This window comes from Python bivittatus, unplaced genomic scaffold, assembly GCF_059951505.1.
Source record: "Python bivittatus isolate LINGU-HERP-01145 unplaced genomic scaffold, Pbiv_v1 ctg000480_np1212, whole genome shotgun sequence".
NCBI lineage: Eukaryota > Metazoa > Chordata > Lepidosauria > Squamata > Pythonidae > Python > Python bivittatus.
This window is the reverse complement of record NW_028277075.1, coordinates 41,533,250-41,545,408: the sequence shown is the minus strand read 5'-3', so window position 1 is coordinate 41,545,408 and position 12,159 is coordinate 41,533,250. Positions and strand designations below refer to the sequence as shown.

Genomic DNA, 12,159 nt, shown 5'->3' with positions numbered 1-12,159 from the left:
CTCAACTTTATCGGCTGTTGAGGAAAGGCTCCACACATTACTGATGTGATATAGATGGGTTAGGGTTTGTTTGATTTTGGTTTGCCAGATTAGGCATATCCAGGCATTGTGGTTTATAACCCGTGGGGTTTATGGCTTGGCATGTTGTATCAACCCAAACAACTGGAATAGTTAAATTATCTCTTAAAAAACTGACTTAACACAATGTATGTGTCCAGTCATTGGGTTAAAGTATGAGAAGTTATAATATGCCGTTTAAGACTAAGAATAAGGCTAGGAATAATTCTAGGGACAGCCAGCTACAGGTCTTGTTTTTCAACCACCTTTTTTTTTCTTTTCTGACAAAACAGATTTTTAGATCTTTTTGTATGTGACCTTTTCTGTATCATCTCTCCCCAGCCCGTACACTGCATGAAGCTTCCCTTCAGGAATCCATTAGATATGCTCCAGGAGATCCTGTTGAAAAGTGGCTGAATGACTTGCTATGCTTGGATTGTCTCAACATCACAAGGATTATATCTGGTTGCCCGTTGCCTGAAACCTGTGATTTGTATCCTTGTACAGGCTATGTGCAGCTCTTAGAGTCATACCTACGTACCCATCACATGGTTCTCTTTCAGGAAAAGCGTTACGCAAAGGGCAGAAAGAGAGCAAGAAGTAGCAAACCAAAGAAATGAATGGCATGAAATAAGAAAAAGAAAAGGATTGGTAGCTAAAACTAGTTTATGCCAACACCATTCACCATATCTCTTCATACCTTTTTGTCCTTGCAAACCACCACATCCATATGCTGATTCATATGTTACCTCTTTAAACTTCTCACCTCTTTTTAAGGATGTGCCTTTTTTGTACTGGTCACTCACTTTTGCATTCAGCTCACATTTGTTCAACACCCATTCATTCTTGACTCTGCCTCTTCTTGCTTTATCACACACACTCCTTAAGTGTCCCATTGCCATTGCATTCAACTTTTATGTTTCTCCTGATGTACCCAGCTCTCACTTCCATGCAACAAAGTAGGCACACTCTTATCCCAGCCATTTTAGCTTCTTCTGACATTCATTCTTTTGCAACAAACCTCATCATATCTACTACCTTTCTACCAACATTTGCAGATCTTAAAATTTACGCAGACATAAATCACTGATGAGGATAGCTGCTTACTTCCTCTGCTTTTCAGTGCCTATGAAGTCTGTTGGGCGTAAATATGTTTGGACAATGCCTGTCTTTCAGGATTGGAGAAAAATTTGGCTTGCTTCCTTCTAGCCTTCAGAGACAAATCAGGAACTTATCACTTAACTCATGGATGACACTCAGATACTATGTGAACAGAGACACTCTGTTCTGTTATCACAAAGCATCAGAGACTTTTCTTCAGAGATTAATGGCCCTATATGTGGCTTCTCACTACAAGGTTAGTAATATGTGTTGGTTTCTAATTTTCAGCTTGGATTTAGCAGAGAAATGGAGGGGTCACTCCCCCCCTCCTCCTCAATGTCGACTCCTGGCGACTGCCTGAACAAGTCCCTACAGGTTTTTTTGCACTGGTTTCATGCCTGAGGCACCACTGAAATCACTGTCACCTGGTTTCTAGCCTGATGCCTTAACCACTACACCAAACTGGCTCTCTTACTCGATTCAAATTGAGCAAAAGGTCTACTAGTTACCCAGCCTTACAGGGCCTCAATTTATCCCTTTCCCTTTCTCCTTTAGGCAATGTTTTCATCTATTATTTAAATAATTGAAGTTAGTGCATAATCAGAAATATCCATTGATTTCTTGTTTTATTTATAGATGAGCAGCACAAGAAACATAGTCCAGAACTAGGCTAAGCAACGTGCACTTGTTAGTTGTACATTTAAAATTGTTTTAACAGGGTTTAAAATATAGCAGGAGGCTCATTTTAACAGATGATGTGGGAGAAGGAGGTTTCCGTTACTCCCAAATTCAAAATTACAGCATTTTGATGATTTGCATCATTTATGTAATGGCACCAATACACAGGTGATGAAAATTGCTGCAAATCTTTTAAAATTAAGGTAAAATTAATGTAAATTTAATTGCCTTGTCTGGATTACTTTGAATGCAGTGGACTTGTCTAGTGTTTTGGGGGGATGTCTGGGTTGAATTTTGGGCTGTTGCATCCAAAGTCCACTAGATGGAGATCCATTAAATTGAGGTTTCGATGTACAGAGAAAACCCTAATGTTCTCCAGTGTTGGGCTCCCCTTGTTGGAGGTTTTCAGATGGACTGGATGGACCTGTCAAGGAGAGCAGAGGGTAGGAATAGATAACCTGTAAGTTCCCTCAAACACATCCATTATGTGATTCTAAGAAATAAAACTTGCTGAGATTTGAATGAAGGATGCATACTAAAGATAATGTTAAATTCAGTCCTGGAGGCCCCATTGGGTCATACAGAAACGTACAGCATTCTGAACCAGGATAATTTTGTCAGCTTCCCGTATATGGGAATGAATTGAGAATACCTAATACAGAGTGTTGTAAAGACATGGGATTTTGAATAAGTATTTTAATAAAAAGTATCATTTTAAAAATAACGGATAGCCTGAACTAACAAAGTGTGCTTGTATTACTGAGACCTAATTCTCTAACGTGATTGCAACCTCCAGAATTCTCCTAATGACCTCCAGATGCTTTCAGACGCTCCAGCCCATCATCTCTTTTGCCTTTTGCCACCAGTCCCACCTACTCAGAATTCCTTGCCAGAAGTGCTTGCTGTTGTTCAGGTAAGGAGGATGTTTTCCAGTAACCAAAGTAATGAATTTGATCAGACAGGAAGAAGCAGAAACAGAGAAATTGGTAAGGGCTCTGAATCTTTCCCTAGGGAATTTATATTTTTTTCTCATTGGTTCCAGGGAGGAAATGTATCATGTTGTCCTTCTGTGAGCAAAAAGTTGGGAATCTTTGTTTTAGCTGCAGTGTTTGGGAGTTAGCAAAAACAAAGCATATGTATTACTGTTTTCTCAATTAATGTAGACTTTCATTAATACTTTTGCTATTATAAAACATGTGTCAGGAACAAAACTCTGTTTCCAGCAGCTTCTACCCCATTTGCATTACTGTTTTAGGGGAACAGAACAGAACAGGAGTTTGGATTAACCCAGACTTTCTAGATATACACTGTTACTATTTTAAGTAATCTATACCTGATACACAGTATTTGTAAACAATGTTGTATAGTCTACCACTGAAGAATGGAATCTGATCTCTCCTTTATTCTTGCAGGTGTGTTTGGAGGGTGAGATCTCACGACAGTCTGTTATGAACAGCCTGTCTAGAGGGAAGAAAGCCTCAGGAGATCTCATTCCATGGAATATCTCAGAGCAGGTAATGGATTTTGTACTTCAGTCTTAATTGATTTGTTTTTCTCTTTTTACGTATCCATTAACATCCATTTCTTTTCTTATTTTTTCCCATTTTTATTAATAGTTCCAAGATCCTGATTTCGGGAGCCTTTCTGGTGGAAGAATTGTTCGCATTGCAGTCCACCCTGATTACCAAGCGGTAAATTTATTTCAGATTTCACCAAAATACGTTTTTTGCCATCTCAGTGACAGTAAATCGAATATTACCTTGCTTAGAATAATTGCAAACTATATATAATGTAGCTGATCTCAGCGTCTGGATATGTTTGTTTTTGGACAGAAATTACTTCACATATTAATTTTGTAGATTCTTATGTTCTTTTGAATTATATACCAGTGGTTGGAAAGCTGATGTTCTGGGCTTAAAAATGCTTTAGCCCCTATTGCCTTGGCAACAGCTTTTGCCTATCTCCGTCAAGGTCATCTTCCTCACTCTCTACAACCATGCATGCTCGTGAAAGCCTTTTAAATTAGACCACAGCAGTTACTACCCTGTGTAATAACTGGTAAAATAAAATGGGAAGGTGTAAGAGTCTTTTAAGAGTCTCCTTTAATGTGCTTTCTTCCAAATCTTTCCTGGTTTTGGTAGATGGGTTATGGTAGCCGAGCTTTGCGTTTGCTCCAGATGTATTATGAAGGCAAATTTCCTTGTATGGAAGAAAAGGTTATTCAGAAGCCAAGAGAAATTGCCACTGTGAGCAGTGAGGTATGAAATTTTCTATATGGGTGGTGGCGTGAGGTTTGCACAGAGCTTCATCAGAGTTCTTTAATGCCTGTCTGAGTAGCTGTTCAGCGAATGAGCAAGTTTTAAGCCATTATCTGGTCCTTCTTCCTCTCCTGTTAAGCTGCTCTCCTTTGTTCCAGGCTGTCAGCTTACTAGAAGAAGCTGTGATGCCTCGGAAGGATTTGCCACCTCTGCTTCTCAAACTGAGTGAGAGACAGGCCGAGAATCTGGACTACCTCGGGGTGTCTTATGGCTTGACGCCAAGGCTTCTCAAGTAAGCATTTTACTGTCAGTGTGCATTACAATGGGCAAAGCTCATTTTAGTTATTGTTGTATCTATGTGTTTTGCCAGACAGGCATCTTAGTAATAGATCCAACTAAAGGACTGTTGACTGCCCTTCCTTGGGACACTTGCTACTTATGGATTCTTTGGAATGTGTGCATTTTCTGTTCTGCTCAGCAAATTCTGTTGCAAACATGGTATTGCATCAATTTTCTGTTGCAATAATTCTATTTCACTCAGTTTTTCAAATCAAAACAATCTTTCTATTTCAGCAGGCAAATATTTTAAATTTTTCTCATCCATCTCAGTGACATTGTCCTGACTAGTAGCTTCCCCATATCCAAAGGTGGTGGCATTTCTACTTTGTGAAGTAGGCATTACCTAGCATCACACGCAAGATGTTACATTGCTATACACTAAGCAAGATTTGAGTAGAAGAGAAAGAAAAAAAATTATCTTCCTGCAAGACTTGCTTGAGAAAGACAGTATTTTGGAGACTTGGTTGTCTGTGAAAACTTGTAATTGAAAATGTTCAGTTTTCAAAGCAGGATAGATATGTCCCACAATTGTTTTATATTTTAACATATTGCTTGAGGATGTATTTCTGACATAGTATGCAGTATTTAAATTGATAAAATAAGGGACTAAGCTTTCTTTTGTTTATAGATTAATTTTTATTGTTTCTCTTTCCTACTAGATTTTGGAAACGGGGTGGATTTGTGCCAGTCTATTTGAGACAGACTCCAGTAAGTCTTGTTTTATAGTCCAAGACCTCAACAGGACTTCTATGATTACTTCTGTGATTTCAGGGAGAGGGGGAGGTCCCATTGACAAATAAGCTGATTTTTCTTGTTCAGAAAATGGCAGAGTGGTTTTTCTTTACAAGAAGGGTGGAATAAGAGGAAACAAGAGGGACAAACACGCACATGTTTTGTCATTTCCAAATATAATCTTATGCTTGAGTGGTAGAACTACTGCTTGTGTAGATCTGTCATCATTAAGATGTTCCAATACTTCCCTGCATGTTTATTTCATAGTTCAGAATCTCAGAGTATAGTTATTATTAAGCATTGTTTATACTTACTCATATATTTTGAGTAATAGTAAAACCTCACTATTTAAAGTCTTATATAGCCACAAGAAGCATGCTCCTAAGGTTTTATAAACCAGTTTAGGAGATTTTTTGCCTTGAAATGTCATCTAGCAGTATTTTAAGAAAATAAATGCAAGAGCTTTGTTAGTTATTTGATACGATTGTTCTTTATTTTGCTATTTATAATTTTTTAGCCCCATAAATCTGAGCCAAAGAACTCTCAGCTCTTTTCCACCCACCTGGAAGTTGACTGGTGAGATATAGCCAAGGGGGAAGTCTCTCTTCTGCTTTCTGGGCAAATCTCCTACTGCAGAAGCAGTGATTCATTTATTTACTTGGGGCTCTAAGTGGTGGTGGGGATATAAGAGGCTGGATGGCCATCTGTCAGGGACACTATAGAAGTAGATTCCTGCACCGGATATGAGATTGGATGGGATGATTTTCAAGATCCGTTCCAACCCTTATATTCAACGATAGAAAGTGGGCTCTTAATTTAGTTCAGGAAAAATGTTTGGTTAATTTAGGCCAGTTATGACTCAATTCTCATGACAAGGAGATGTTCTCCCATCCCTGCTTGCCCCTGCTGACTATATTTCTGTTGAGGAAAAAAAAGATACTTTAAATAGCTGTTTAAACAAATAGTTGCTATTTGTCAAAAACATAATGTGCTAATGGCGATTAGTGGCTTTGTCTCTAGAATGATCTGACTGGGGAACACTCATGCATTATGCTGAAGATGCTGAGTGAAGAAGAGAACACAGAGGAGAGCTGGCTCGCTGCTTTTTGGAAAGGTGACTAATTAAGACCTTTGGTGACTGGTTCAGTCAGCCATTACAGGCTTGGGATAATGGCACTATCTCAGTGGTGCTACTTTGGAACAGTAGCTCCACAGTCAGTTTAGTGAACAAAGTCTCCAACAGCTTGGTGTATTTTGTAACTTTGCCTGAAGAATCACATTACAGTCAGTCCCTGGGTTAGGAACAAGATCTATTCCTAAATCTGTCTTTAAATTGAATTTGTAGGTGAGTTGGAACAGTTATTTAGCATCAGTCAACACAATGTGAATGGCAATGTGGGGGCGGAGCTGGCGTCGCGGCGATACGGCGGGTGATCCTGGGCTCCCAGGATCACAGCCGATATCTCCCCCCCCGGATGGTCCCGATGGACCTAAGCCGTCCCGTAGAGACGGTGATCGCAAAGGGCGTGTCCTGCGGATCTCAGGGACACCGCAAGTCCCAGATTGATCCCAGGAGAAGCTCTTGAAGCCGGCGGAGGAGAGGCAGCCATTTAATGACTGCGAAAGCCAGGACAGCTCCAAAGGAAGAAGAAGGAGAGGGGTGTCAACCGGGTGAGATGGACTTTTACTACTCAACTATTCTTAGAGAACACCTTAAGTAACTTAAAGAGATTTTTAAAAGTGAAGAAAAGTGGATTAAGCGGCGAGATTGAGCCTTATAAAAAAAAAAGGGGAAAAAAATCTTTGTTTTTTAACTTTCCCTTTTTAGTGGAATTGGCAAGATGTTTTTCTTTTAAAAAAATATATTTTTAACTGGACTGGCTTTTTCTTTTCAATACTCAATAATCTTATCTCAAGCTTCTTTTTTGATTAAGATTTTTTTATTGTTATAAGAAATCTATATTTTTTGATTTGGAAATGGGGAAAGTGGAGTTAAGAGAAAGTAAATGAAAGAAAGTTGCACTGCCATCTAGAGGCTTGATATAGTGTTTTTTTTTTCATTGTGACGTATGCTCAAGGACCTTGGGCTTTCTAAAAAGATAGTGGGATGTGCATGTTTATACAGGTGCCATCCAAATAACTATAAATAAGAAAGCAGAGTTGAAAGCGACTTTGAAAATATTCAAGATGGAAAGTTTGAGTTAGTCACAAGAGCCTTGTTTAGTGGCAGTAGCTCTTCTTTCTGGTAGAAGCTTTGCTTTGCTCTCTATTCCCCCCCCCATTGGATTTTTAAAGAGACCTAGCCTTTCCCCTCCTCTTCTTTTTTTTTCTTTTGCTCTTTTTTTTTCTTTCTCTTGGCAAGAACAAAGATAAAGAATCCTTTGACTTAATGAAGGTCTATACAAGATAATAGACTATACGAGAAACACAATGCAGAAAAAGATTTTTAAACTATCGAGGATGACTATAAAAAACTGGAAGAAGAGCTGCAGAAATTCCCGCAAGAAAAAAAAAAAAAGATATCAAAGCTAAAATGGACTTAATTAAACATAAAACGGGATCAATGGAAAAGGAAGAAATAGCACAAGAAATTAGAAACACTAAACAGAACTATTTTGAGGCTTATAAACTGAGAATCAAAAAGGGTTAATCAATTGATAAATGAAGAGGGACAGACTTGTTCTTGGTACTGAGGGTGAGAAAAAGATTATACAAGATTATAATGGAAAATCGTACTAAGAGAATATTTAAAAAGAAGAAGTAAAACAATATTGAAAGAAACTACTCCAGATGTTAATGGCAATGTGATACAATTTAAAATGGCGGATGATGTTCTCCTTCCTTGAGCCAACGAACTGCTGAAGCTGTGCAATGTTTTCATGAGCATCACAATGTTTTCATGAGTGTGTTTATTATTTATTATTTAACTCAATTTTTTAATATAATAGTATTTATGGCAGTCTGTTCATAAGTACAGTTGTCTGTAAGTCGGACGTTCTTAACACAGTGACTGCCTGTATCCAGTTTAATGGGGAAAGCTGTTGACCAACTTTGACAATTTGACAATCCCAGCTTTCACAGTTGCTGAGTGAACAAAAGTTGCAAGTTATTTGTAACATCAGTGTTTCTCAACCTTGGCCATTTTAAGATGCTGCCTGGGGAATTCTGGGAGTTGAAGTCCACACATCTTAAAATAGCTAAGGTTGAGAAACACTGTGTTACATGATAGCCCTTTGTTTTCTCATTTGCCCTACAGATTTCAGGAGGAGATTCTTGTCTCTCTTGTCTTACCAGTTCAGCACTTTCTCCCCATCGTTAGCTTTGAACATATTGCAAAACAGGAATGTCAAGCAACAGTCACAATCCTGTAAGTATATGCAAGCTCCTGGCAGGGTATTTTATAAAGCAACTTAAACAAAATCTAGGAAAAAGGTGGACGTGAATAGAAGAATTTTCATAGATCTTCATTCTGTTTCTAGTAGGCCAAACATTCAAGCCCGACTTTTTCTTTCATTCAGATCCACTTTTCCCTTTCTTTCCTCTTCAGTTTTAATTAAACCTTTATATCCTTCTTTTAAAATGGATGAAACTTGGTAATATACTTTAGCAATACAGTGGTACCTCGGGTTACGAACGCCTGTACTAACGAACATTTCGGGTTAGGACCAGCTTCGGCAGGAAAAATTTACCTCGGGTTATGAACTCGCCTCGACTTACGAACCGGATACGTGGCCATTTTCCCTGCTGCCACGCGGTCGCGGCTTCCTGTGGGCGAGGTCGCGGTAGCAAGGAGACGTTCGGTGAGGCTTGTGGTGTGTTTTGCGGTGTTTTGCGAAGGTTTTTGGTGTGCGTGTTAGCATGGCTCCAAAGAAAATGCAGAGCAGGCTTGGTGGGAGTAAGGCTCTGAAGAGAAAAGTGACGATCGAGCTGAAGAAGGAAATTATAGAAAAGCACGATCGTGGCATTCGTGTGATTGATCTGGCCTCAGAGTACAAGATGGCGAAGTTGACCATCTCGACTATTCTCAAGAATAAAGATGCCATCAGAGGAGCTGATGTGGCAAAAGGAGTGTCGATCTTAACGAGGCAGAGGACACCAATGCTGGAAGAGGTGGAAAAGCTGTTGTTCGTGTGGCTGAATGAGAAACAGCTGGCAGGTGATAGCATGAGTGAGGCTATGATCTGCGAGAAAGCCAGGAAGCTGCACAGTGATTTGCTGCAGACAAACCCCTCTACCAGCGCAGAAAGTGAGGAATTTAAAGCCAGCAGAGGCTGGTTTGAGAAATTCTGAAAGAGAAGTGGCATCCACAGTGTGGCAAGACATGGTGAGGCTTCCAGTTCTGACAAGGCTGCTGCAGAAGCCTACAAGAAAGAATTTGAGGACTTCATGAAGGCGGAAGGGTACGTCGCTGAGCAAGTGTTCAACTGCGATGAGACAGGGCTCTTCTGGAAGAAGATGCCAAAGAGAACCTACATCACGCAGGAGGAAAAGGCACTGCCAGGGCACAAGCCCATGAAGGACAGATTGACCCTTTTGCTGTGTGCGAACGCAAGCGGCGACCTGAAGAGTAAGCCGCTGCTCGTGTACCATTCCCAGACCCCTCGTGCATTCAGGGAGCACAATGTGAACAAGGCCAGACTGCCTGTCATGTGGAGGGCCAATGCGAGAGCGTGGGTCACAAGCCAGTTGTTCATGGAATGGCTGCACGAGGTGTTCGTACCCAGCGTTAAAAAATACCTGTCTGAGAACCAGCTGCCTGAAAGGTGCCTTCTCCCGATGGACAATGCCCCGGCACACCCTCCAGCCTTGGTGGATGACATGGAAGCCGAGTACGACTTCATAAAGGTCAGGTTCCTCCCCCCCAACACGACACCTCTTCTGCAGCCCATGGACCAGCAAGTGATCTGCAACTTCAAGAAGTTGTACACAAAAGCGCTCTTCACCAGGTGTTTCAATGTCACCGAAGAAACATCCTTGACTCTCAAAGAGTTTTGGAAAAAACATTTCAATGTCCTCCACTGCATCAGCCTCATTGACAAAGCCTGGGAAGATGTCACCTGCCGGACCTTAAACTCAGCCTGGAGGAAACTGTGGCCAGAATGTGTTGCTGGACGTGAATGTGAAGGGTCTGATGCAGAGGTAGTGGAGGAGATTGTGTCCATGGGCAAGAGCATGGGTCTGGTTGTGGATGATGCGGACATAGAGGAGCTTGTTGAGGACCATAAGGAGGAGCTGACCACAGAAGAACTTGCTGAGCTCCAGAGTGAGCAACAGAAGGCGCTGGGCGAGGAGCATTCCACTGAGGAAGAGGAGGAGGGGGAGGAGGTGAGCTGTGATGTGATAAAGTCCATCATGGAGAAATGGAATGAGTGCCAGGATTTCACTGAGAAGCACCACCCCAACAGAACTGTGACAAGCAGAATGCTGAATCTTATGAACGATAACGTGTTCTCTCATTTCCGGAGGGTTATGCAGCGCAGGAAAAAACAACTGACTTTAGACAGGTTTTTCCTCAGAACTGAGCCTGCAGCTAAGAGGCAAAGAAGAGAGGAAACCCCTGAAGGGGACTCTCCCTCCAACCAATAACTGCCTCCCCACCCCATTCTCCCTCTTCATGCTGTGCCAGTTGCACTGTTTTTCATGTTTTTGTGGTGTAAAAATAAAATGCATATGTTTCAGAACGGATTGTACTTTACATTGAACCTTATGGGGAAATTGCCTTGGGTTGCGACCAAATTCGGGTGGAGGGCGGAACGGATTAACCGTATTTACATTGAACCTTATGGGAACATTTGCTTTGGGTTACGACCAACTCGGGATATGTCCAGAGTCACGGAACGGATTAAGTTCGTATCCCGAGGTACCACTGTACTGATTTTGACTATTTGGATGCATGCAAATATTTTTCAAAATAATTCATGCTCCTTAGGCACAACCCACTAGTTTTTAAGTAATTTTTCTTCTGTCATATATATCTCTTTGAAATCTGTTTCAAATTAGAAGTAACTATTAGTGGTTTTCTACTCCTTAATGGCATGCACGATACATTATCTTGACTTCCTACTCCCCTAAGCTAACACACAACTCAAAGATAAAAAGTTTACATAGATCAGCCTTCTCTAAATTAATTCTTCAGGTGTGTTTAACTTTAGCTCCCATAATTTCTAGTTGACATAATAATCTGCAGTGCCCTGAGAATGGGTGCAAATGCCTAAAATTCTACCCAGTGGATGGAGGCAGGCTGGCTGAGGATTGAGAATCAAGGATCAATACATGTAGAGAGCTGCAGATTGCATAAAAATTGGTGTATGTAACATGAGCTACTGATGATAAATGGCTTCAGATCCTATTTTTGCATAACCTTTTACTTTTTCCTCCATTTGACTAACAATTCGCTCAGCAATCAGGCGTAATGAGCTAGAAGGTGTCTTCATCCCTTATGACCTGAAGAGACTGGAGATGTACTCAAGAAACATGGTGGACTATCACTTGATCATGGATATGATCCCAGCTATTTCTAGGATGTACTTTCTCAACCAGTTTGGAGATATGACTCTTTCTGCTACTCAGGCTGTATGTACTATTTATCTAACTTCATTTGATCACCAGCCCATGGCACTTCAACTGATGCTTTGTTTCTTTCACCAGCATCTTTTTGCCCATGATATACATGTTCTAAAATGTTGTGTGTTTCAATAAGCCCCAAATCTTTATTACACATTTATCTTGATCTTCTCTGGAATTCAGTGGTAGATTTTTTATGGTTTCATAATCAGAAACTTCCTAAGGTGAAGTCTGTTTACCTTTGGAACCATAGACACATCCAGACTTTATTTGGAATCATAAATGCTTCCAAATTTTATTTAGGCCCAGTCTCTGAACCAAGTGGTTAAATCTCTGAGCTTAACTAGTAATCAACTCACTTGCACAGTAAATTGTGGGTTTAGGAAGAGAGTTGTGGAACTGACTAGCAGTCGCTGGAGCCAAAAAAGCA

The 12,159-nt window shown here is 40.5% G+C and overlaps 1 protein-coding gene across 1 annotated transcript in view; it reads left to right on the top strand.

Moving 5' to 3' along the window:
- Positions 1-12,159, top strand: part of NAT10 (N-acetyltransferase 10) — a 32,277-nt gene that overhangs the window by 15,658 nt on the left and 4,460 nt on the right. Inside the window, exons 14-24 of the mRNA XM_007428715.4 lie at positions 400-550; positions 1,318-1,414; positions 2,633-2,749; positions 3,249-3,350; positions 3,453-3,527; positions 3,978-4,094; positions 4,253-4,386; positions 5,093-5,141; positions 6,186-6,279; positions 8,422-8,532; positions 11,566-11,738. Coding sequence (XP_007428777.1) covers positions 400-550; positions 1,318-1,414; positions 2,633-2,749; positions 3,249-3,350; positions 3,453-3,527; positions 3,978-4,094; positions 4,253-4,386; positions 5,093-5,141; positions 6,186-6,279; positions 8,422-8,532; positions 11,566-11,738 — 1,220 coding nt within the window. The remainder of the gene's footprint in view (positions 1-399; positions 551-1,317; positions 1,415-2,632; positions 2,750-3,248; positions 3,351-3,452; positions 3,528-3,977; positions 4,095-4,252; positions 4,387-5,092; positions 5,142-6,185; positions 6,280-8,421; positions 8,533-11,565; positions 11,739-12,159) is intronic.